We start from the raw sequence: 24,913 nt of genomic DNA, 5'->3' as shown, positions 1-24,913 counted from the left end.
GCTGGTTATGTTTCTTAAAAACTTAATTAAATGAGTTGATTGAACTCTATAGTGTATTCATTTAAGTCAAAAGAGTTAGAAGAACTCATGTTTATAAGTTCTGAAGTGTTCAGAATATAAATACTAGAATTTTAAAGTTTGATTAATTTGAAATATTGAAATAAAACTTGTATATTTACATTAAGTTACTGAGGAAATATTAGTTGACTCAACTAAATTCCATTGTAATTTTTTTTTTTACAATGTATGTATTATTCATCTAAAGTATTATCTTCAGAAAAAGTGATTATGTGATCGGTCGATTTTAGAATATAGAGAATCTGGTCATTTAAAACTGTTACTTTAAAAAAATAACAACAAAGACCTTAAAATACTCACTTTCCATTTAAAAGGCAACATCTCATCTTTGCGATATTGATCATCGGCAGAGCATCGTTGGTTTTCTTTGTCTGGGTGTGTGTATGTGTCTGCATGTGTGTTTGTGTGTGTACTGAAAATATATCTGTCTGTCCTCCCACAGCTTTCTTACATAGAGGTGGTGGAACACCGAGGTCATTCGAGGTAGTGAGGAATCTGCATTTCCCTCCTTCTCTTTCTCTATTTCTGCTTCTCTCTGTCTGCCTATTTTTTCCTATTTGCAAGCTGAATTGATATTTTATACACATCTTTCAAAACGGCATAGAAAGTAATAACAAGTGTACCGTGTTACACAGCGTGAGGAGTTTCAAATGATCTCAATGGAGGCACAGCTTTACTATTCAGATCATATGCATTACAATATAAAATTATTTTGGTGCAATGTTTTTTACAGAATATTCAAACACCCTGTCTTAAGCATTTAAATGTATTTATCATCTGAAATTAAATCAAATCACTGAAGATGTAAAATTTTATAGTAACACAACTTTTTGAAGGCCAAATATACTTAGTTTATGATTGTTGTGTCATTTCATTTTTCAAAAATTAGATATTTTTTGTTTCAAGTTTTAATGCAAGTAAATGTAAAACAACCAAAACTGCACTGAAGTGCTGAGGAGGAACGGTTCACCAACAGCAACTGAAAATGACGAGCTACACCGTTGTCAGGTTGTAAATCGATCCTCTAGAACCTGATAAATGCATCGTGCTCGCTGTTTTTTGATATACTGCAGATGGGTGCCCTTGTAACATATATGGCAATTGAGAAATGGAAGCAAAATCAATATGGAAACATGCAGCTGTGGGCATAAATCACAATGAAAATAATGGACTCATAAGCTGTTAGCAAAATTTGCCGACGCTGTACTGCCTCTGTTTTACAGTTGAAATTCATACAGATGTGGTCAGAAGCTGCAGCAGAGAGTTGAAACTTTAGAGATCAGTGTAAAGGTTTATTGTGTGGACTCTGTATGGCACACATTATGATGCCAGTTTCTGTACTGTTTTCTCATAAAATAGATCAAGTAATCATAATTTCAAGAAAATTTCAAGAAATATTTGTTTAGGGTACGCTTTAGGGTTACCGTTACCTTCAAGAAACAGAGTATGATATTGTGCGGAATGAAAAAAGAGAGATGCTGTTTAAAATCTGAATAAACTGTATAACAACAATAATGGAAAATATTCTGTTGCTTCACAAACTTAAATGTATGCCTGTAGAAATTGAAAAAGTCTAAAATGAACTCTTTTCACAAGTTTGTTTGTCTGGGCATTACAATCAAACGTTCAAAACCCTTCTCAAAACAAGGTAGTGAGTCACATTTCAGTGTTTGATCATTTGTGTTACATTTAAATGCTTCTCATGTTGTGTCTTTCCTGACATACAGTATGTTGCAACAATCCACTGTGTTGCTGCCATCTTGGATCACTGCTTTAAGAGTTAAAATAAAATGAAATAGTTATCAATGCATTTAACATCATATTAGTTGAACAGTACATCATGTAATGGTTACTTCAAGGCAACATTTACATTTTAACAGTTTTGTGTTATATTATTATCAAATTAAATGCATTTAACAATTAAAAATCACACTTATCTATTGTTGTGAATCCATTTTTTCCTAAAATATACAATGACAGAAAAAGACATTTTTCACACCATTTTTGTAGAAAGAGATGAGTGAGGAAGGACGCAAAAAAGGGATTTAACACGACCTCCAGAGAGTCATGTGGCAAATTGAATTGCTGCTATTAGTTTCTTCGGGGCCCTGCCTCTCTTAAAGTGTTGCACCATGACTGAGGATGTATTGCGAGAATTTAAAAGGCCAAACATTGGTATATTTTCTAGAGGCAGCATTGTGTACCACAGAGTTAAAAATTTCTGTGAAGTCAAACATTTTGAATTTTTAGTCCTTCTTGTCAAGGACGTTAAAGTCCTCTCCTATCGTCATATCACCTTGCGTTGCCTAAAATAACTTTTATACAGAAAACCTGGCTGGCGATTGTTATGAAGGCAGGAATGTTTAAAGGTAGAGTCGCTAGGATTTGTCCGAGGTGTTCTTAAACGAATCAGGATGTCAAACACTAATGCTATGGGTTGGTGAACAAACAAAACAATAAGGTAATGTGAGTCTGTACATTTTTTTTAGGGAAATGTTGCAGATTATACCTTTAAAGGTGTAGTTTGGATTATTTTAAGGGGGGTTGTACGAGGTGCTTATCAATCAGTGTATTACCTATGATAGGTGCTGGTCAGCATGTCCCCAGCTTGCAGACAGGGTCAGCAATAAAAGTTATTTTAGCCACTTAAAAAAGCCATCTAAAAAGTCAGCCTCAGTTGAAATACATACTATATTTAAAATATTTTCACTGCTCTACCATGCTGTCAGATAGCCTTTTCCGACAGGAAACGGATCAGCCAAATATAGCTCTCTCCAAACCAACCAGACTCCACAGGTAAAATGAGTCATTTTGCTTTGGAGCTGCTGGTCTATCACTGTGTCAGTATATTAGCTTGTTTATGTTATTGTGTGACTTTGCATTTTTAAAAGGTAGCTTTAATTCACCAAAGTCACAAAACAACACTAACTCACAAACAATTTGAGGCACAGGTAGGTCAGCAACTCCTGTGTTCTGCTAAGTAAAATGACAGATTTTACCCATGGAGTTTGGTTTGTTTTGAGAGAACAAATTTGGCTTGTACAAGAGCTATTTCCCATCAGAAAAAGCTATCTTGACAGCAAGTAAAGCAGTGAAAATATTCTAAATATAAAGTGTACACTTGAAATGATATGGATATAGATATTTTTTTAGGTGGCCCTTTTTACATGGCTGAAATACCTGTTGTTGCCGACCCTGTCCACAGCAGTACTTTGCTTGGCTCCCATCCTCTCTGCTTTTCCAAACTGTGAGCATGTTGAGCGGTATCTACTGTAGGTGATACACTGACCGTCAATAAGTACCTCAAACAACCCCACTTCTAATAATCTGAAGCATTCCTTCAAAACCTAGTAGAAAATCTGATGTCTTGAAATGTTGGTAACAGATGTAGTGTGTGTCTGTTCATCCATGTTTACTGTATGCACATGTGTGCACATTGAAGAGAAGATCATATCTATCTCTTTTTCTTTTGTCTTTGTTTCTGTCTCTCCATTCCCTCTGCATTTTTCTCATTTCTCTTTCTCTTAGCTGTGCATTCTGGCTCTGTTGAATAATTCAGTCTCAGTTGCAGGCTAGTTTGGACGTTTGTGTGTGTTTGTGTTAGGTGTGTGTTTGTGAGTGTGTGTGTGTGGTTGGGTGGAGAGGGGGGGGTGCGGTGACGTGAGCAGAGCTATTTTGGGGATTCGGAATACGTGGAGGGAGAGAAAAATAGAGAGACAGGCAGAGAGTCTGTGATGGATTGATTTTTTTTGTGCCCGTGTTCTTTAGTCATGTGCTGCGGCTGTTACTAGACAAACCCTGCTGGAAACCTGCACTCTACCTGCAGGGTGTGCTGGCACACATTCACACACACACACACACTAACATGCACACACACGCACATTGGCAGTGCGAAGCAGGCACACAGTTAAATCAGCAGGATGTGTGGCGTATACAAACACGTTCATACTAACACACCTGCGCTGCTTTCCTGATACAGCTAATGTAAAAAAAAAGTCACATGCTACACTAATATTCTACACACAGACACACACACCAGCGTCAGCATCTTGTACAAAGTGACAACTCGGCTATATGTGGGCGGTGAGGGAGAGGCAGTGGTAGCGGGGTGAGATAGAGACACAACATATGCCGTATGGAATAAACAGGCAGGAGAAGTGGGCGACTGTAAGGACTATACACACTGATTGATGCTAAATCAGACTGAGAGAGGCCAAGCAGGGCTAAACTGGCCTTCAGGCACTCCCATTTGTTTGGCAACGCGGCCAAACATGATGCCAAAGTGGGATAAATGTAGAATCATTAAGTGTTTTTTTGCGGCACTGTGGCTTGGGCATGTGTTTGGTTTGGGTTTCATGTCAGCGGGTTGTGTTTTGATCGCGGTGTTGAATGCAACAGCAGAAATCGTCTGCTTTTTGTTTTTGGAGGAATATTGTCCCACGTGACGACGCTTCTCAGTGGAGACCATATTTTTGCCGGCGAGGGCTCCCATTGCCAAATGAGTGTATTGTAGGGAGACACAAGCAAAGTGATTTACTGCATATCCATGTTCTGTAATCAGACATCTTTGAAAATATAATTAATGCTTAGAACATAAACACCATATTGAGTATTGTGGATATTTTCCCTTGGCTTAAAAATGGAAAAAACTTTAGAACTTAAAGACAGTTTTCAATGGCTATAGCTTGAAAAAACACACTGAAATAACAGAAACACTTTATATTAAGGTGCCTTTAATAAGCATTAGTTCATAGGTAATAAGGCCCTTATAAGATGCTTATTAATATTAATATGTGTTAATAAAATATAAGTGTTACTCATAGCATAATAAACACATTTATTGTTAAATTGTTTAAAACATGTATAAGCACTTATAAAGAACTTGCTAACAGTTTATAGACTGCTTAAGAATGTTAATAAAAGCCTTATGAGCTCCCTGTAATTGTTTATCATCACATTACAAACACATTTATTAAGTTAATTAATGAGCCTTCTATGTCGTTGCTTCATTACAATTTTTACCTACTTTATTATGCACTTAATTATAGTAAATTATGCATTTTGTGGCTACTGGACTGTGAACAATGCTTATTAATGTTAATAAATCTTTTATTATGCTTATACTTACCTATATTATAGGTAAGTTAGTTAAAGTCTATAAAACAGTAAACAGTCTATAAACAAGCTTCTTATGTGTTTATTTTGCTATTATTAAAAATTATATTATTAGCATATATTAATTTGAGCAAGCATCTTATAGGGCATTATTAACTAACACTTATTACATGCACCTTTATATAAAGTGTTACTGAAATAACTCATATCATTCATCAAAATGTTGCTAAATGTGGAAATACAAGGCCATATTTGAAATATGAAGAGTCGCTTTAACTGTGATGCGTAAGATTCTATTTAAAATGTAAGATGCAGGAATAAAATGGAGCGTTTCAACCATGTCTCTTATCTTTTATGGCCGCTGATTATCAAAATAATTAGATAGGTTTCAACCACAGTGCTTAATCCCATTCATTTTATCAAATCAGTGCTTCTGAGGGAAAAGTGACAAGAAAATGAAGTAATCATTTGAGCCGTTCTGCCAGTGCTCTGCTGCATAATGTAACAGGACAGAGAGGGAGAGAGGAGGGGAGGGGAAGGGAGGGAATCAGAGAAAAAAAGCTGACAGAGAAAAAGGGGAAGCTGCTAAGTTATGAGTTTTACTTTTAACTATTTTCTTTTTCTTTTTGTCCTCTTCTTGTTCTTAAAAACAACACAAAACATTCACATGCAGCATAAGTGGAATGCATTACTTCATTCATTCAGAAAGCATCAGAAAATGGCGAAAAATGTTGATCAGTGTTTCCAAGAGCCTAAGGTGACATGCTGTGTATTTGCAAGAATCTGGTGATACGATATGTATCACGATACAGGGATTGCAATTCAATACATTGCGATATATTGCGATACTATAAGCGAGGCGATATATTGCTATTTTTCAGTGTAATTTTAGGAAAACTGCCATGCTATAAAGAACATACCACCATACACATACAATTTTAGCTAAAAAGTTTCTTTTCTTATAGCTATTTAGCGTTCAGACTGCACTATGCACTACATACCCACAACATGGGTTATCGTTCAACATACTTGAGTAAATAAACAGTAGTATGTTTCTTTTCGGACGCATTGCTAGGCGATTATTGCATCACTTCCTGAGATCCTCCTTGCTTGTTGGGGACGTGTAACAGCGGTAACCCCTACCAGCGCTAATTAAACTAATTAAAAAAATATATTATGGTATTGACAGTAGCTGCATTGATCACTGTCTGCCTTTGTCTGTTAAATTTTTATTGTTGTCATCACTGCTGCATGGCCTTGTGGGATATTTATATCAGCATAGTGTTCAGTGCTTGCATACTGGAATATTTCCCAGGAAATATTATGCACCTCACATACTACTTCACACTAAGGTTTCAGACATACTGTGTAATTTCCCCAGAGTTACCGTGTCATTTTTAAAAGATTCCACACAGTACTAATCAATACATATATGTAAGTACTGTAAGATATTTTTTAACAACTGTTATTCTGATATTTCAGTGCAACTGTGATCTACTGAGCAATCATCTGGATGTTTGGGATGACTTTAGACAGAATTTATTCTGTAGTTATCTTTTAACTCATGGGTACTTCTATTATTACAGGGTAAGTATGATTGGTAATGTTTTACATTACAACCCACATGTCCTGTAGTTACTGTGTAACTACACATATATTTGTACAGATAGGTACTGTATAACCACAGGACATGCAGACTATATTCTAAAGCACTGACACTTCTACCCTTGTGACATATATTTACACTGTAACTACAGGACCTGTGTGCTGTAATTTAAAGTGTTACTGATCATATTTACCCTGTCATAATAGAATATGTACCTAGTGGCCTAGTTACATAATGACTACAGTATGATTTCTTGTTACTCCCTTATTCAATTTTGTTACCTAGTACCTACATATGTGTATTAGTAGGTAATGTGCTGGGACAGCGTTACTGTAACTCCGCCTTACCAAAAAAAAATCTGTTTCAGTGTACTAAATAGCATGTTAGTATGGAATTTTGGTCACAGCCTACATCTTTTGTCACTGTTTTCACATTAGAGAGAGCCCTATAGTGGCAGAACTTATTGTGTGCTTAAATGAAATATGTTAAATATAAATAAACATACAACACAACAAAGTGAAAGTATTACAGTAAACAAGTAAGTGTGATTTATGAGAAATAAACTGAGCAGACAGTGAGTGTCAGAGTGCGAGAGGAGGCCCATACTATCATGCTTGGTTTTATTAATAGGGAGGCTGGCACCTTCCCAAAGGGTAGCAGCTGGTCTGGACTCCATTGGCAGACAAGTGTAGTTTAGAGAAGTCTAGTGTCGGTCCGTGTGTGTGCAGTACATGTACGAAAATGTGTGCCTCTGTGGGCTTGAATGGCAATTTGGCACACGCATAGATGGGGTGGAGGGATGCAGGACTGTGGAGGCTACTGAGAGACGGACATTTTGACAAGGTTTCTGTTCTGAGTGTGTGTGTCTGCATATTGGTATGTGTGAGAGTGTGTGTGTGTTTCATTCACAAGTGTGAGGAATAATGGATTACATGTAGTGGGATTAAATAATCTGGATACAAAAAAAAGTAACTGTGTTCCATTATGGTTACTGATTAAAAAAAATGTAATCAGATCACAGATACATTTATTAGCATTACAGTTTTAATTTTACGATTTAAATCAATCAATCAATAAATAAATTGTGCACAACAAAGGAAGGAACAGCTGGACAAACTGATAAACCTAAACATGAACATAAAACACTTAGAGCTGCAATAATGATTGATCTACTGTTAAATTAATCTGCATCTATTTTGATGATCGATTAATTGTTTTGAGTCATTTTCTTAAGAGTCCAAAGTCACAGATTTCAGCATCTTAAATGTGAATATTTTCTGGGTTCTTAATTCCTCACTGACAGTAAATGGAAAATTTTGAGTTGTGGACAAAAAAAATGATTTTTTTTTTTATTTTATTTTTTTTTTACCATTTTTGGACATTTTATGGACCAAACAAATGATTGATTAATGGAGACAATGGTCAACAGATTAATCAATACTGAAAATTACATGAAAGACTTGAAAAGTAGGTCCAAACGTATAGCACAAGGATGTGTTTGGACCTACTTTTTTTTAACTTACTTTTTCTATTTCTCGTTTTTAGTCATTTTATAATTTAAAAATTCAAATTTCATCATCTTAAAGGTGAATATTTTCTGGTTTCTTTACTCCTTTCTGACAGTTAACTAAATATTTTTAAGTTACGGACAAAACGACAAAGCGACAAAACGACAAAAAGACATTTCAGGATGTCATCTTGGACTTTGATCAACATTTTTCACCATTTTCTGACATTTCATGGATCAAAGAACTAATCGATTAATTCAGAAAATAACTGATTAATTGTTGATGAAAATAATCGTTAGTTGCAGCCCTAAAAACACTATATTAGGTCAAACAATTTCGCCATATGTTAGATTGAGGTAATCCAAAATTAACAAAATAATCAAGTTGCATTACTTTAATCTTGTGATACTTGGATTACTTTACTGGCTGCTTTTTTTTAACATGTAATCAGTAACTGTATCGGAATACATTTTTAAAGTAACCCTCCCCACCCTGCTCATACGATGCTGGCATCCTACATCTGACTTCATGTTGTGAGACACCTGTGAGATATATTAAAAATAAATATTTGCAAATATGCAGAAATGTGTGAAGTGTGTCAATATATGGTAGCATGTGAGGACCGCAGTGATTTATACTGTGGCGTGTGTCACTTTCACACATACATACACTCATACATACTGTATGTGACAGCATGATGTATAGTCTCATTCCCCCTCCCTTTATGTGCGTGTGCGTGTGCGTGTGTGTGTGTGCGTTCTGCCACTAACCTACTTTCGGCAGAGCATACACATCGCTCAGGAGAAGAAAATACCGCAATACTCTCACACCCCTCTGTCATTCTCTGGCTTTATCCCTCATTCAGCACTCCTCTATGCTCTTCCTCTCTCCCTTTCTCCTCTCTTCTCTGTCGTTTGCCTCCCTCTGCCACCTCCTCTCCCCTTCCCTCTCTTTTATTCCTCACCACTCACTCTTTTCAATCATGTCTGTGCCCACAGGACAGTATCTTTCTTTCTTTCTTTCCTTCCTTCCTTCCGTCCTTCCATATTTTTTCACTCCTTCCAAGCTTCCTCCCCCTCCACCGTGTCTCTTGCCGCCGGTGTCCTCGCGCGTTTGCTGATGCGGCATCTCATTCGATATTGAATGGAGATGGCATGATGGAGATAGGGATGATTGATGGGCGGACTCGGCGAGAGAAAGGTGGACTGAGGAGAGATGGGAAGGGGAGATGCGAGAACGTCGGGAGACGAGTGAGGAGGGAAAAGAGCAGAGGGGATGAAAAAATGGGAGTGAGATAGAATAATGTACGGGAAGCAGAGGAAGAAAAAAAAGACAGAGAAGAGGCTTAACAGGGCAGGTGGAGGGAAAAATATATCAGTGAGGAACAGGCAGGGGCTTTGCTGGGGAGGAGAGGAGGTGGGAAAGAGGGGGAACATGAAGACGGGATGGAGCGGTGATGGACAAGGTTAAGAAAAGGCCAGCAGGAGTGTGCGTATGTGTGTGCGTGCGTGCGTCATTTGGCTCCAGTGGCGTACTTTGAGGGCCTCACTTCCCTTTTCTTGGCCAGACATCTCCGTCTACGACCTACTACTGTCCCCATTACAGTGTATATATACACACACACACACACACACACACACCTAGACAGATAATAAAAAGCAAGCATATGCAGAACCACGGGTAGAGCGAGAAACACAGGGGAGGCAACAGAGAGAGGGAGAGAGACGGAGGACAAAGAAAACATTAGAAAGATGAAGGGCGGGAGAATGGGTGTGAGAGCAACATATTCTCATCTCTCTCTCTCTCTCTCTCTCTCTCTCTCTCTCTCTCTCTCTCTCTCTCTCTCTCTCTCTCTCACCCCCCTGATTCTTCCCTTGCTTTTAGCCCTGCATGTTGCTATATATAGCCATTGAAGAAGGAAGAAGAGGAGATTCATTATTGAAAGGTTTATGGCCGAGTGTGAGTCATTTATTCATAATCTGAATTTATATGTGTATGTGTGCCTCTATCTGGGGGCATCTTTAACTATAGGTACATGTTCCAAACACTGGGTATCGTTAGGGATTTTTCTGATACCGGTGCCTAAACAATGCCTGAACCGGTGCTTTAAAAGAGGAAGCACAAAATGACAGTTGAATATTTTAACTGTTAAGTAGGGGTGATGCAGATCGTATCACGGTTTTGAGTCACGAAGCGGATCTTTTTTTGGATCAATAAATAAAGTGAGAAAATGTTCTGGTGAAGCCACTTCTCATCTGTAGTCACCAAATAATTAGAAAGTACTGTCTAATAATAAGTTATCATAATAAAAAACAACAATAATGATAACAATAATGCAGTATACTGTATTATAGTTTAATATAATAAACAATGTGTATTATAGTATATGTGTCTCTACATGTACACATCATATACACTATAATGTATAATAATTCTACACCCTGTACTCTTACTCAGTGTCCCGCCCACAGCACTGTCTGATTGGTTACACGTCACAAATAATAGCCATTTAACACTGAAGGCTCTGTCAGAAACAGGTTGCAGGCTGCTCCCCGTGAGTGACGACTGTGCGTCAGAGGGAATGCCAAAGTTACTATAAACATCACAACCTTACGATCTATGTGTCACAGGAATATACAGTTTCTCAGTTGAAGCACTGAAAATGAACAAAGTCATGTCAGTGGCTCACACAAAGTGTTTCGGGGTTCTTTTTTTTCTCCTATTTTTTTCTTTCATGATCGTTATTAATGTGTTTTCAGACATATCTTCAGATGAAGTTTAATAAAAAAAAAAAAACTGAAAAAGTAATTTTACAATAATTTGGAGGACCCCTTGCTGTAACTGAGAGGTTGTGGAGCCCCGTTGAAGATGACTAGTTTAAAGTATTCTTTAATATATAAATTAATACAAAAACACTTACATTTATATAACAAATTCACATAATGAATAAAAATCCAACCCAGTTACTCTAATTTAACACTAAGTAACAGTTAGGGTAACTAGGGTTGGGTACCATTCACATTTCAACCAATACAATACCGATACCAGTGCCAGGAATTATTTACCAGTACCCAACCAACAGTTAACTTTTTTTTTGGTGCTTTACTCTCTGTGTGATAATAAAAATGTAATTTCTATTATAAAAGTCCAAACTTCTAACTTTCAACATTGTTTTTATTCAGAATACATTTTTAAAATTTATTTAGAGCATTTTACACACCACTCAAAATAAAATCCCTACCCCTCGTCTCTCAGACTCATCCCTGCAACAGCAGCCTGTCACCAGGGCAACACTGTTGTTTATGTTGCAGAGGACGCGCACATGATTCCCTCCTTGTTATGCTGTCGTTGCAGATGTGCTGCGGCTGCATGCTGTAATATTTCTCTGTTGATAGTCTGCGTTTCATGAAGATTTCAGACATACTAAATAGCGCAGTGCATTAAATACCGTGTTGGTGAGGAGTTTCTGTTGCAGCCAGTGGCTCAGCGTTGGCTAGTAAAAATCATCGCTGGGTTCACCGATGCCAACACTGTTGGCTGATGTGCTTGGCATGGGGTCACACAAGCATTGGAGCACGGTGTGTGTCCTGTGCATCGCCAAATGCCCTTACATGGTTTTAAACGTGTGCCGCACAGCGTTTGAATCCTTTCAAGTAAGATACAGCCACACTTTAGATCATTTAGCTTAGCATTTTAGCTGTATTTACGGCCACTACTAGCTAACAGAGGTCCACATGCTGCCAAAGATACGTAGAGCGAGTGTTGCTGAAATATTAACTAGGCACATTTGGTGATGTATTTGTAACATCCACACCAAAGGGTGACTATTTCAATCAATTGCTCTGGTACAGGGCAGCATGATCTGCGTTATGATCTGTCCCGTAGGTAACATATGTGTAGCGTAGCGTTTCAGTACTCAACCTCACCTATACAGACACACAATGTAAAGAGGGAGCAAATCATGTGGCAGCTTGGAACATAATGCAGGGACACAATGTGCCAAATGGCCATCAAGTACACACACAACAAACAGTCATTCAGCACAAGGAGCATTTCTAATACACAACACATGCGTGCACACACATTTGTCCCTTTGTCCCTGTGTGTCTATATCAGTCTCTCTCCAAGTCTCCTTGCTCTCTCCCTCTCTCACTATCCTTCTCTTTCTTTCCCTTTTTCAGTCATTGACACCCTGCCCTCTCACAGCCCAACACACACACACACACACACACATATATATAATGTACACACGCTCACATTCATGCACACACACTTTGCTTGGAGGTCAGGGAGGCTAATTGAGTGGTGCCCTGGGTGTTGTAGTAATGCAGGCCTGGTAGCAATCAAACAGACGCACGTGATCACAATCTTACTCAAACTTGGGAGGTAACAGATTACATGTAACAGAATTACATAATTAGGACACAAAAAAATGAGTGTATCAGATTACAGATGTATTTAGTAAAAGTGCAGATTATTAGCAGGATTACAATTAAAAGAAAATAAAAATAAAAATAAAGAATGATATACTACCACTACACCACTCTGGCCTCTATGAAACCAGCTAATCCTACAGTCGCCAATTCACTATCATGGCCCCTTGTGACAAAAATGCTTAACTGGGTAGAGATTCTAACATTATTTTGTATTTAAGCCAGAAAAGGGGGACAACATCAGTACAGTGCAAGTTCTGCCTTCCAGCTGTGAAAATGCTGTCATCATCCAAGAACTCAACATCTGATCTAAATAAACATTTACAGGTAGTACAGCTGCTAATGATAGCTACGCAGAAATAAATGTGAATCACAAAATGTACACAAAAATTAGGCTGATTGATCCAGTAGTACATGAGATTAGCTGCGGACAGGCTCCAAGTCACCCACGCATGCATTCACATGGGGATAACAAAGTAGGCCTACATTTAAATGAACATGATCACTGTTATTAACCTAAATGTCCATTTGCACATAACAAAGTAAGAAATAGACTGTCGAACAATTAATATACTTGATGATGAACATAAAACATTATATTCAGCTAAATAATAAAGGTAATACCAATAAAACCACTGTGAAACTTAGATTAGGTTACTGACTTTATTTTTTAACACCAGGTAATTAGGTATTGGATTACATTTTCAACACCAGAAGCGCCAGAATTCCATAACTTCCATGACTTCCAAACTCTGTTATCTCTCATGTTAAATACCAGATTGATAGATTATGCATTTATTCTTTTTTATCTATTTAAATCTGAAATAGCACCAAAATGTAAATGTTATATTGTGTGTGTATAAATGTATTTATATATTTATCAATATGTATGCCATTGTGTGTAGTAAATTGTAATGATTACTTAATTAGATGTAGTTTAATGTTGTGAAACTGAAAATCGAAATAGGTAAAAATGATCACATTTTATTTGTCTTTTATGTAATTTATATATATAAAAAAAATATTTTAAATGAAAATACAGGAACTTTTAAGAAATGTTATTGCACATAGAAATTTGAAAATGGTCAAAATGATGGCCTTGTCTGCTCCCATCCTTGAACGTACACACACACACACACACACACACACACACACACACAGGTTGTGGGCTTGGACCAGGCCAGAGTAGCTCCCGTTGATCATGACTGGAGAAAACGTGCACACTGAGCTCTACACACATGCACACACACTCGCACAGGCGTGTACATGTAACAGACATTTCTCACACACATATGATGTATGGTTCCATAAATAGCCCCCTTCTTCCTTTCTGTCTCTTTCAATCTCTCTTTCAATTTTTCCCCTCCTCCAGCTACCAGGGGAATGGCTGCTCCCAGAGGAAGCAAGCAAGTAGGAAAAAGGTGAAGAAGAGGAGGAAGAATAGAATAGAATAAAATAGAATAGAATAGAATGCAGTCATGCTATACATAATCAGAATATTTATTATGAACGTCACACTCTTCTTTTTTCCCTGATTGTCGTCTTCCTCTCCTGTCCCCCCTCCTCTTCTCTTGATCACTCATTCATTTCCTTCACTCATTCATGCTCACATTCTTTCCCTCAGTCACTCTCTGTTCCTCCACTCAGCCTCTATTTTCTCTTTAAAATGTAACTATTCATCTTGTGACCTTAACGAGACACGGGGATTGATTTAAGAAGACACCACCAGTGTGTGTGCGCGCGTGTGTGTTTGTGTGTGTGTGTTAGAGACAGACAGAGAGGGGGAGAGATTGTGACAAACACAATTAGATGTACAATGAGACGCTCTCCCTTTCTTTTTACTTCTCTGTCTCTCTCTCCATCGCTGAAGTAGCCGTTAGACGTTTTGTGCATAGAGCCAAACGGTGATGTCACAATAAATCTCACTCGCTGTCCAGGCCCGCCACCACTTACCACTTACTAACACTTTAATGTAGCCTGTGTCTGTTTGTGTGTGTGTGTGTGTGTGTATGTGTGTTTGTTTTGTTTGTCTGTGTGGGTGGTGTGTTACCAGAACATACACTTAGCAGAACATATTTAACTGACTCATAATGGTGGCTTGTGTGTGTGTGTGTGTAAAAACAGGCAGCAATGGCAGTGAGAAGCCAAGCACTGGTCCATTTGCTGCTGTCTAACTTGCTTATACTTACAGCATTCGAATTACATACATTTGACCTTTGACATTAGAGTGGTGATATTACCTTAATTATTAGAGAATTTTTTGGTCACACTCTTTCTCAAATTTTTTAAACCGTGTTCCACTAGAAAATACTGCTCTCCAAGTACCACCATACTGTTGTGTGCCGTTTGGTGCTAGCAGGTGCTGCGGGCGCCTCACTGGCGGGAAGGTTAAGGTTTCCATGGACACTTTCTCAGGAACACATAATAGGAACTCTCCAAGGAGTAAATATTGTTTTTTATATTTTTCGTGGTGCCTATACATTTGCATATGGTAAAACTACTATTTGAAGCAGCCCTGGTGTTTATAGTTTTAGAGTGCAAGACAAAATAATAAGAGCTTAAATCTTCACTTTGACTGTTAGTGCAACTTTACATTTGGACACATCTTTTCAATCAAATGATGATCTGATTTGCATTTACTTTGCAAGTACTAACCTACTAATTTAAGATGTATCGATAAACAATCACTCATCTTTCAGAAAATGAATTAATAAATAGTACATAGTATAGTGAATAATCTATATCACAGATCTATTGTCATATTTTCTTAATTATAGATAGAAATGTATAGAAAAATACTGTACATAAGATTGACAATAATGACTTTTGGACATGCTAAATTAAAACCCTTTTTCAAGGCATTTTCAAACAAAGGTATGGACAAGAAACATAGCAACAAACATGTAAAGACAGGTACCCTGATCTGCAAATATTTGTTAATTAGGATTTAATTAGCTTAAAGGTAAGGTGCATCATGCTATGATTATGTACAAAACAGCACTTTATCATGCCATGTATTTTTAAAATGTTGTGTACTTGTATTTGTGGTGGAAACTGTTTGGATTTATGTCTCGAAGTGTTTTTTCCTTGACTGAACCCCCCTCACTCCATTTGAGTGGATGATTCTAGCTACCATCATTGCCAACTGCATCGTCCTGGCTCTGGAACAACATTTGCCTGACGGGGACAAGACGCCGCTGTCTGAGCGCTTGGTGAGTTCAACACACATGATACAGTATGTGAGCCTGTGAGCCGTGCGTAAACACGATTGAATCCAGGTGACCGTTCTGACTCCTCATTGATTTTACTTCAGATGAGATGCATGCAGCTGCTCCAGTAAAAGAAAAACAGGGATTTCTTCATCTCTTTACCTAAATGTAATGGACTAAACGTTCTGTGCACTATGACAAATTAAAAACACATTCTTACAGATACCACAGGAATACACATAATATATACACAATATTTAAAACACACAGAATTACAATAATATGTGCTAATGTCATATTATAAATGTAAAACATTCATAGTGACAAGTAGACACACTCATATTCCTCTTACATGTCCACATGAACACACACCTAGAAATAAGGACTCCAAAAGGGTTCTCCTTGAAGGACTGAGCTCCACACAGAACCACTTTGCTTCTGATGAACCCTTTTTTGAAGGGTTAGTCAAGGGTTCTTTGTAACACTAAGGGTTCCATTTAGAATTCTCTTCATCCAAATAACCCTTTTCATTAAGGGTTCTTTGTACCATATTACAGAAGGGTTCTCAGTAGAACTCCCTGGGTGTGTTCTAGATAAAACCCTTGGAATATGAAAGGGTTTTTGGTTGAGGCTCCTAGTCGGGTTCTAAGTAAATTATTTGAATATATAAGGGTTCTTTTAGAACCTTGTGTTGGAGTTCAGATAAAACCTTTGGAATATCTTGGTAGAATGCCTTGAAATACAAAAGGTACTTGGTAGAACTTCCTGGATGTGTTGCAGATAGAACCCTTGTAATGTAAAAGGGTACCTAGTAAATCTTCCAGGGAGGGTTCTAGATAAAACCCTTGGGAAATAAAAGGGCTCTTATTAGAAACCCTGGCTTGGGTTTTAGATAGAATCCTTGACATAAAAAAGTTCTCAGTAGAACCTCCTGGTTGGGTCCTTGTTAGCTGGGTGGAACCATCCCACCATAGTTCATAGCACCATAGTTCTTCTTTAGAACCTCTCACAGGGATTCCAGGTGAAACCTCTCATAGATGTTTGTAGGTAGAACCCTTTTTTTGGGATCTAGGTTGAACTCTCTGAAAGGGCTGGAAGCTTTATAAAATGTTCCACCAGGAGCTAAAAAGGGTTCTCCGACAGCTTTATGGTTCTGGTTAGAGCCTTTATTTTCTTAGAATGCACAGTGAAGCTGGTACAAACAAAAAGTTAGCACATATGTGTGAAGATATCCTTCTGAATTCCTTTTTAACCCTTCCATGTCTACTTTTCTCCCTCTTCCCTTCCTTTGCTCACTTCCTCTCTGTCCTCAGGATGATACAGAGCCGTACTTCATTGGGATCTTCTGTTTTGAGTCTGGAATAAAGATCCTGGCGCTTGGTTTCGCCTTCCACAAGAACTCCTACCTGAGGAATGGATGGAACGTCATGGACTTTGTGGTGGTGCTCACAGGGTGAGTGGCGAGCAAAGAGACAGACACATATATTACAAACACACAGGCACACATGAAGTGCATGCACAGGAAAATCCTCAAAAATGCACACACAATAATGAAAAACAGCATCAGAATTAAACGTGGTTCCCCCCTGCTTTATTCCACTACATCTGGACAAAATGAAGTGGTCTGTCATGCGTTTTTATGTGTGTTTGTTCACGTGTGTGTTTGTGAGTGTCCTGTCCCTGCTCCTTTGCCCTAATGAATGGCCCCATTCTGGGCGAGGCAGCAGTCAGATCACAGAGCAGAACTGCAGGCAGCCAGCAACCTGGGTAGTGAACAAATGTCACCACAATCTACACAGAGACGGAGGGATGGGGTTGGTGGTGGGGGGTTGGGGCGCAGCAGAGGGAACAGGCATTGGATAGAAGGTATGAAGAAAGAGGATGCAAGACAATTCACAGGTGTTAGGTAGAGACAGAGAGGTAATGGCTTTGAAAGGAAAGAAACAACAAAAAGAGGAATGGAGGGAAAAACTGCATCCTCCAGAAAAAAGAAAACACTGGGTAGCAGTACAATAGCTCCAACATGAAATAGGACCCCAACTGTGATTTTGACACCTTTAACACCAGATCGCAGGCCATGTATAAGGATCAATAATTAAAATGTGTGCAGTTTAAGATGCGATGCTAAATAGTCCTTTGGAAAGAAAGGAAAGGGCTAAACAATTGCCTCAGTAAGCAAAGTTGTGGTTGACTTCTCAATGAGAAGGTCAAAACAAGGGTAAAGGGACAGTGAAATGGAATGCAGCCTGACAGACAAGGTGTCAATGAGGATGAGCTGACACTTGATTACATGGCAGAATTAGCACGATAGAGTTACTCTCACCGATCAGAATATTGTAGCCCACCTTTGCCTATTTTAACCAGGGAAGAGCCTTTAAGTATTACACCTGTCCACACACACTGCTTCCTCTTGCTATCATGAACTCTAAACAGTAAAACATTTTAACATAAAACATTTATTGTTTTTACAGTCACATTTATTTATTTGCCTTCATCTTATATTTTATTACAATCTATGCAAGGGTGAAAGTAACTAATTACAAATACTCAAATTGCTATAATTAAGTATTTTTTGGGTACTTATGAGTAGTCAAGTCTGTACTTTCACTCGTACTAAAGTATGCATTACACTATGTAATCTACTTAGTTACTTTTATAGTCATCTTTCATCTGCATTTCATCATTTTCATCTGCATTTTTGTAGACAATCAGGCTATCTGAGCACAAACTGAAACAAACAAGACCCGGAGAAACAGAAACCATTATTGATAATACATTTTCAGTAACACCAACGGTTAAAAAGTAACTGAGACTTTTTTGAGACTGTTTTTACTTGTAATTGATTAATATTTTAGCAATGTAGTAGTAGATTTTCAGCCTCTTTCCACCACCGAATGTATAGATAAATAAATAGATAATAAGTTGGATTGACAGAAATATAAGGAGCAAAGATGCACAAAAGGATTGTGTGTACACACATGCAAACAGGTTTTCAGTGATGTAGAGAAGTTGCACATGATTCTGTTTTCTCAACATGTCTCCATCCATCCTTCCATCCATCCATGTGGAAAGGACATTTTCTGATATAGGTATTGCAGGCTGTGTGATCATATGTTTACTACTGTCTCATGGTGGTGTGTGGGTGGAGTTTGTGTTTAAATATTAATGTAATTTAGATGAATGTGATTGCATGAGTGACAGGGTTAGTGAAAAGAGGAGAATCTGTACTAGATGACTGTCAGTTAACTGAAGCACAAAGCTGATGTTGCCTTAAATGTGCCACAGCACATCTTGAGATCTTTAACAAAGCTTAAGAATTGATTATTGATTCCTGTTGAAACATTTAACAACATGCTTAAACTGCTTCTCTAAATCACTGCATTTTGACAGCAGTAATGCTGTTTTCCTGTGTGATGCTTGTGTGGGAGTGTTGGCACTGATTAATATGTTGAGGTCACTGCATGTTTGTGTGTGTGCGTGTGTGTGTGTGTGTGTGTGCATGTGGTGATTTGGAGAGCTTCATGGGTTATATAAACCTTGCGCATCTTTGCTGACGAAGCACCAGGGAAGCTCTCTCTCTCTTTCTCTCTCTCTCTCTCTCACACACACACACACACACCCACACACACATACTCACACATATATGCGCAAACACACACAACACACACACACACTGAGTGAGTGAGCAGTCTGGCAGTATGTCCTTATGCTTTAATAGGAGCAATCATGAAGCCAAGCTCATCTCAGCATGGCACAACAGAGTGACTGTAAGAGAGAAGAGAAGTGAGAAGACGAGTGTCAGTGAGACAGCAGGACGTAGTGAGATGAAGAGAGCAGAAGGAAGTGAGGCTGTTCTTGAAACTTCCAGCTAATGCCCGGTCTCACATAATCGGCCTCCCTCTGCGTTTAATAATAGGAAATCTTTAAGTTTTGACAGTGAATACCACCGAGCGAGCATGACGCAGCAGGTAAATCATCAGTGTCTCCTATAGGCACATGCATTGCTGTTAGTGTAGTGGACATGTTGATCCAACATGCAAGCAGAAATGTGCTCACAGCTAATATCCAGATAAGAGTAAAGCCTGTGGGCTGTATTTAGAGCATCTACAGGGTCTAAAATACATGGTGCAAGTGCATTTATTGTGGGTCCAACTCCACTTTGCTATGTAAATGGTGCATAATTTAGGTGCAAAGTAAAGCGCAAGGCAGTTCAAATTTCAGGCAATAGCTGATGCTTTGCAGGTGAACAAAATAGGATGATGCATCTCCCAATGCATGGAAATATTACTATTATTAATGACTGACAGCAGCCTCTTTGACTGCTTTGACCACGCCTCATTTTAAGACTAAAATGTCCATTGTTGCACTGATGAGCACAAGCACATTTGCTACTTACACAACCTGGGCACTGGGCTTCAAAATGACAACTGCGTCTATCAGAAAATAAAAGAGATAGCTGCACTGCACTGTGTGCCGCTTTGCGCTATTGGTGGAAAATAGTGTCCCATGTCTGTAGTGACAACCCATCTCTAATATTTAAGTGTAAACTACCTGTATGCAGGTTTAGACTCTTTCAACTCACCAAGACTCTTTGACAATAATGAGAACGTGGCCTTAAAGGTTCAGTGTGTAAGATTTATTGTGAGGATATGGTAGAAATTAAATATAATAGTCATAAGCATGTTTTCATTAGTGTTTAATCACCTGGAAATAAGACTTGTTGTGTTTTTGTCATGTTAGAATGAGCACAGTACGTACAGTGGGAGCAGATCCTCTCCCATGGAGGCTGTCATGTACAGTAGCTCAGAAGCGCCAGCCATCGACCACTGAGCCCTCTGCCATCGTAACATTGTGATTTAAAAAGTATTCTGCTGTTAAAGTATTATGTCCCTTTGGAGTTGCAATTGACTTTTGGTCTAAGTGTCTAACAACTAATTTACGGATATGTGGTGCCAAAACAAAGCCATGTTTAGCAACAACATCGCCATGTTTCACCGTGGAGATCGTCATATGCCAATGTGGTTGACATCGCCCGACCCTTCTATCCGTCTTTTCTCTCCTGCCCCTTCAGATGTGAGCTTTCTGCTGATCTGGGGATGATCACAAGGGCACCAAAAGTGGTTTATCAAAATGTCTGGGGCAAGAAATTTGACTAAAAATGTTTTTGTACATGTAGAGTCTGAGAAATGGCTGATCACGCAGGTACTCATGAAAAGTCAGTGGAAATGGCACAGACTTTGTCTGATTTGGTGAAATCAAAGGCAGTATTTTGCAAATTTGGATTTACAGTAAGTGAAGTGAAGCATGATGTAAAATGGGAGCAAAGATATAGAAAAACAAAATGATTGTAGAAAAATGTGTTAGAAAATGACAAACAGGAATAAGGCAGGGAAAGTGAAATTAAAATGATCATGGAGCATAAATGGAGCATTATTTAAAAGATTGTTTTTTCAAGTAAACTGTTTGTTTTGTGATGTAAAATACCAGCTGTGTTGTTACCATTTTGCAGTGAAGCAGGAAGCTGCAGCAATATGTACAGACAGAGAATATATTGCTGCGGTACTTACGACACACATACTGTATATTCCCATGATACATTATGTACACTGACTGAAGTCAATACATTTTACACAATCTCACACACACATTCTTTGTTGTGCTCTCTATGAATGGGGGTTGTGTTTTTAGCAGTGCAGCTCTTTGAAGATGAAAGGCTACTTGGCCTTTTTCCTCACCTCTGGCCGAAACCTTTGATAATACACTGTCCAATGTGCACGCGCGCACACACACACACACACACACACACACACACACACACACACATGCATTTCCACTTCAAACATTCCTTTCCATTTCCTTCTCAATCCTTGTGCACTTGCTTCCATACATTCACATACAAAGACAAACTTAACACGTCTGAATAGATTAGCTATTCACACTACAGCCTCGCTGGATGTCAGAGGATTTGTGTGCACCCTTGTTTCTGTGGCCAAGTGTGCGTGTTGACTTATCTCTTGTATTAAATTGCCTGAGTGATTTGGCCCTGGGAATAAGCTAGTTGTTTTTTATGCCCACTATTGATTATTAGTCCAATTACCCTTAGTTTACAGCCATTCTTGGCTCGCTTCCTCCCCTCCATTCCTCCTGTTTGTACCCTCATTGAGGTTGTTTTGATTAGATACGACTGGTACACGGAAGTAAAGGAATAAAGGAAGGAAACCTGCTTGTGGCCTTGTAATCAATTGCAATTAAAATTGACTAAATCTATGTTCACGGTGAAATAATGGCAATAATAATAATGACTGATCTCGAACTATAAAAAGTCTCCTTCACTCTTGTTGTTATTTTGGAATGATTGTGAAATCATGCTTTCTTAAAATAGCTTGTCTCGCAGTTTGAAATGTGTTTTGAGGTTATTGTGAAAAATTATTGCAACTCCCAGCAGCTGTCACATTTAGATAAGTAAATACTATATGGGGCACTTTATAGCAGGCCTATTCAATCAGTAGTCCATGAGTCAAATCCGGTCCTTTAACTACCTCAATCTGGCCCTGTGATCATTTATAAATATGGGAAAAAAAGATATGTGATTTCATTTATATAACCTCATTCTAATTTTATGGGGGTTTACTTTGTTTAGTAGAAGATAAGTTAAGATTAACTAGATTAGTTTGAATTTAATATTCAATATATCGTCTGTGGTTGAAGTGAGTTTTTTCCCTGGTGCTCCTTCTCTATTTCCCTATTTGCTGTTTGAACACCAGTACTCATTTCTGGACGCACAAAAATACATATTGCTCCTTTAAATTCCCAACCTTACAGGTCAGACAGAAGAAATGTAAATGTCCGGCCCCAGTGGCACTTTACGTTTTTTCAAATCTGGCCCCTCTAAAAAAAAAACTAATTGAATAGGCCTGTTCCAGAGGTACTATCTTCAGTTCTGCCATTGTCTACGGTTGTGCTGTATGGACTTCTGAAAATGGAATGTCATTTGAAGGAATAATGGGATATTAATAGTGTCATTAACACCTGCACTAGCAAAGATAGGGTATATTATATGAGAGAGCGTTTATAATTATGCCGATACATGAAATATGAAATAGTTGAATCATGGTAATGGAGGAAAGCAGGGAGACAAGGAGAGATAAGTTGGGAGTTTGGGGAAGAGATGAAGTGATTTGGTCAGTGATGTGGACAGAGATAATTAGCTACATTTAGCTGAAGTCAGCAGGAAAGCAGATGGAGAGAGCGGGCAAAAAAAAAAAAAGATTGTGTTTGTATAATGCGCTGTTGTCCCATGAGAAGGGGTCAATGGGGAGATTGTGTAATAGCAATATTGCTTAATGTGATTCTCCTTAATCAATCGTGTTCCTTTGCATACAGTGCAGGTTTTATGTCCGTGTGTTTACCTGTGTGTGTGTTTAAGTGTATTAGATGTACTGTAGAAAGCGTCTCTGTCCCTGACAGTGTTTTCAATTGGTTGTTCCGAATGACCTACTTTCCAGCGTGCATACGTGAATAAAATTATTCGCACTCAATATGTTTGATCTCCAACCAGCGCCTGTTTGCTGTGCAGTTGCGCGCGTCTGTGTGCATGCGCTTTTGTCATCTATGTGTCGATTTTTGCGTGTGTATATGTGCATGTACATGTGTGTGTTTGTCTGTGCGACTTGTGATACATTTGCATCAAAGACAGAGGAGAGGAGCAAAAGAAAAAAAAAAACAATCAATCAGGCTCCTCCCTTGGCCCTGTTACCAAGGTGATACAGAGATTCTATCAATGAGCCAAGGTCCCTGTTGCCATGGAAACACTTATGAATGAGAAAGGGCCCAGTAACCGTGGAGACGGTGTGAATGAGGAACTGCCTCATCGGCCTGACACTGTCTGTGACGGCGGATGCTGTTTAGAGACTGAAATATTTATCTCTGTCATCATGTTACCATCATCATCATTGTCACCATTGTCTATGTTATCATCATCATCTTCATCACTGGCAGTGTTATTACTATATCCATAGTTGTATCACAGAAATATGTTACATAAGATAACATGGAATTGCAGTAAAAGGATTTTAATCAAATAATTTCTGTATTTTAACCAAGTAATACATATGTTCTGTATTTTCAGGTAGATACGCAGGTTATTTCTTTTAGAAAACTCTGACTATCAGCAGCATTAAACTGGTCCTAAGTATTATGCTTTAAGCTAAACATTGTATGTCCCCACATTTTGAACATAGAAATCACAAGGCTGGCTAACCATCTTCTTATTTATAGAACAAGTTAATCCTGTCGCTCCTCTGTATTTTCTATCTATTCATTGTATTTTTTTCCCCTTATGCAATACACACTGCATTTCGCCCTCCTTTCCTACATCACCTTTTTTCTCTCCCTTTATCGCCACCCTTATTTGCATCAGTGCAGTGTTCTGCGTTGACAAGCTTCTTCTAAACTAATTTATCCCACACTAAATCCCAACCTGCTTTTTTTGGGGTGATGATGTGTATCTGAGCCTGAACTCATCATAGTGGTAAAATACAACAATGTGTCAAAGTAACACAATGTCATTCTCATTCCACAATAAATAACAAGCTGCTGACCCTAAATCCTTGAAACAGCAGTGCAGTGGAAGTATTATGTAAATCATTGTCTTAATCCCTGAATGGTCTTAATGGGATAGTTGGTGGGTAAAAAAAAAAATATATATATATATGTTTTTTTACACAAAAACATGTTTGCCTCTGCTAAAATCTGCTAAATGTATTTATGTCTTCATCTTTAGATAAATCAAGAAGAGAAAGAACAACAGAATCAAGACATGCTCTCTGTCAGCATAACATGCTTTCCTGAAAATAATGACATTGCATTGGCTTCATACAGTCTATTAATTTGAAGTGTTATGATCATGATTACACGTTTGAATACATCAACAGCTTAAACGTATATTAGCAATTTGACTCGGAG

At 38.2% G+C, this 24,913-nt stretch overlaps 1 protein-coding gene across 14 annotated transcripts in view; it reads left to right on the top strand.

Annotated features, from left to right (window-relative positions):
• The window catches only part of cacna1aa (calcium channel, voltage-dependent, P/Q type, alpha 1A subunit, a), a 138,040-nt gene that overhangs the window by 18,826 nt on the left and 94,301 nt on the right, over positions 1 to 24,913 (top strand). For 13 of the 14 annotated variants that reach the window (XM_084743614.1, XM_084743610.1, XM_084743609.1 and 10 more), the window contains exons 1-2: positions 15,852 to 15,952; positions 17,263 to 17,402. In XM_084743614.1, the coding sequence (XP_084599740.1) occupies positions 15,860 to 15,952; positions 17,263 to 17,402 (233 nt within the window). In that variant the 5' untranslated portion in view covers positions 15,852 to 15,859. Of the gene's footprint in view, positions 1 to 15,846; positions 15,953 to 17,262; positions 17,403 to 24,913 lie in introns of those variants that run through there. The other variant, XM_084743617.1, reaches the window with a different exon arrangement.

Source organism: Lutjanus erythropterus, chromosome 19 (assembly GCF_056507025.1).
Source record: "Lutjanus erythropterus isolate fLutEry1 chromosome 19, fLutEry1.hap2, whole genome shotgun sequence".
Classification (NCBI taxonomy): Eukaryota; Metazoa; Chordata; class Actinopteri; order Lutjaniformes; family Lutjanidae; genus Lutjanus; species Lutjanus erythropterus.
Note: the sequence above shows the minus strand (reverse complement) of the source record. Positions and strands in the feature narration are given on the sequence as shown.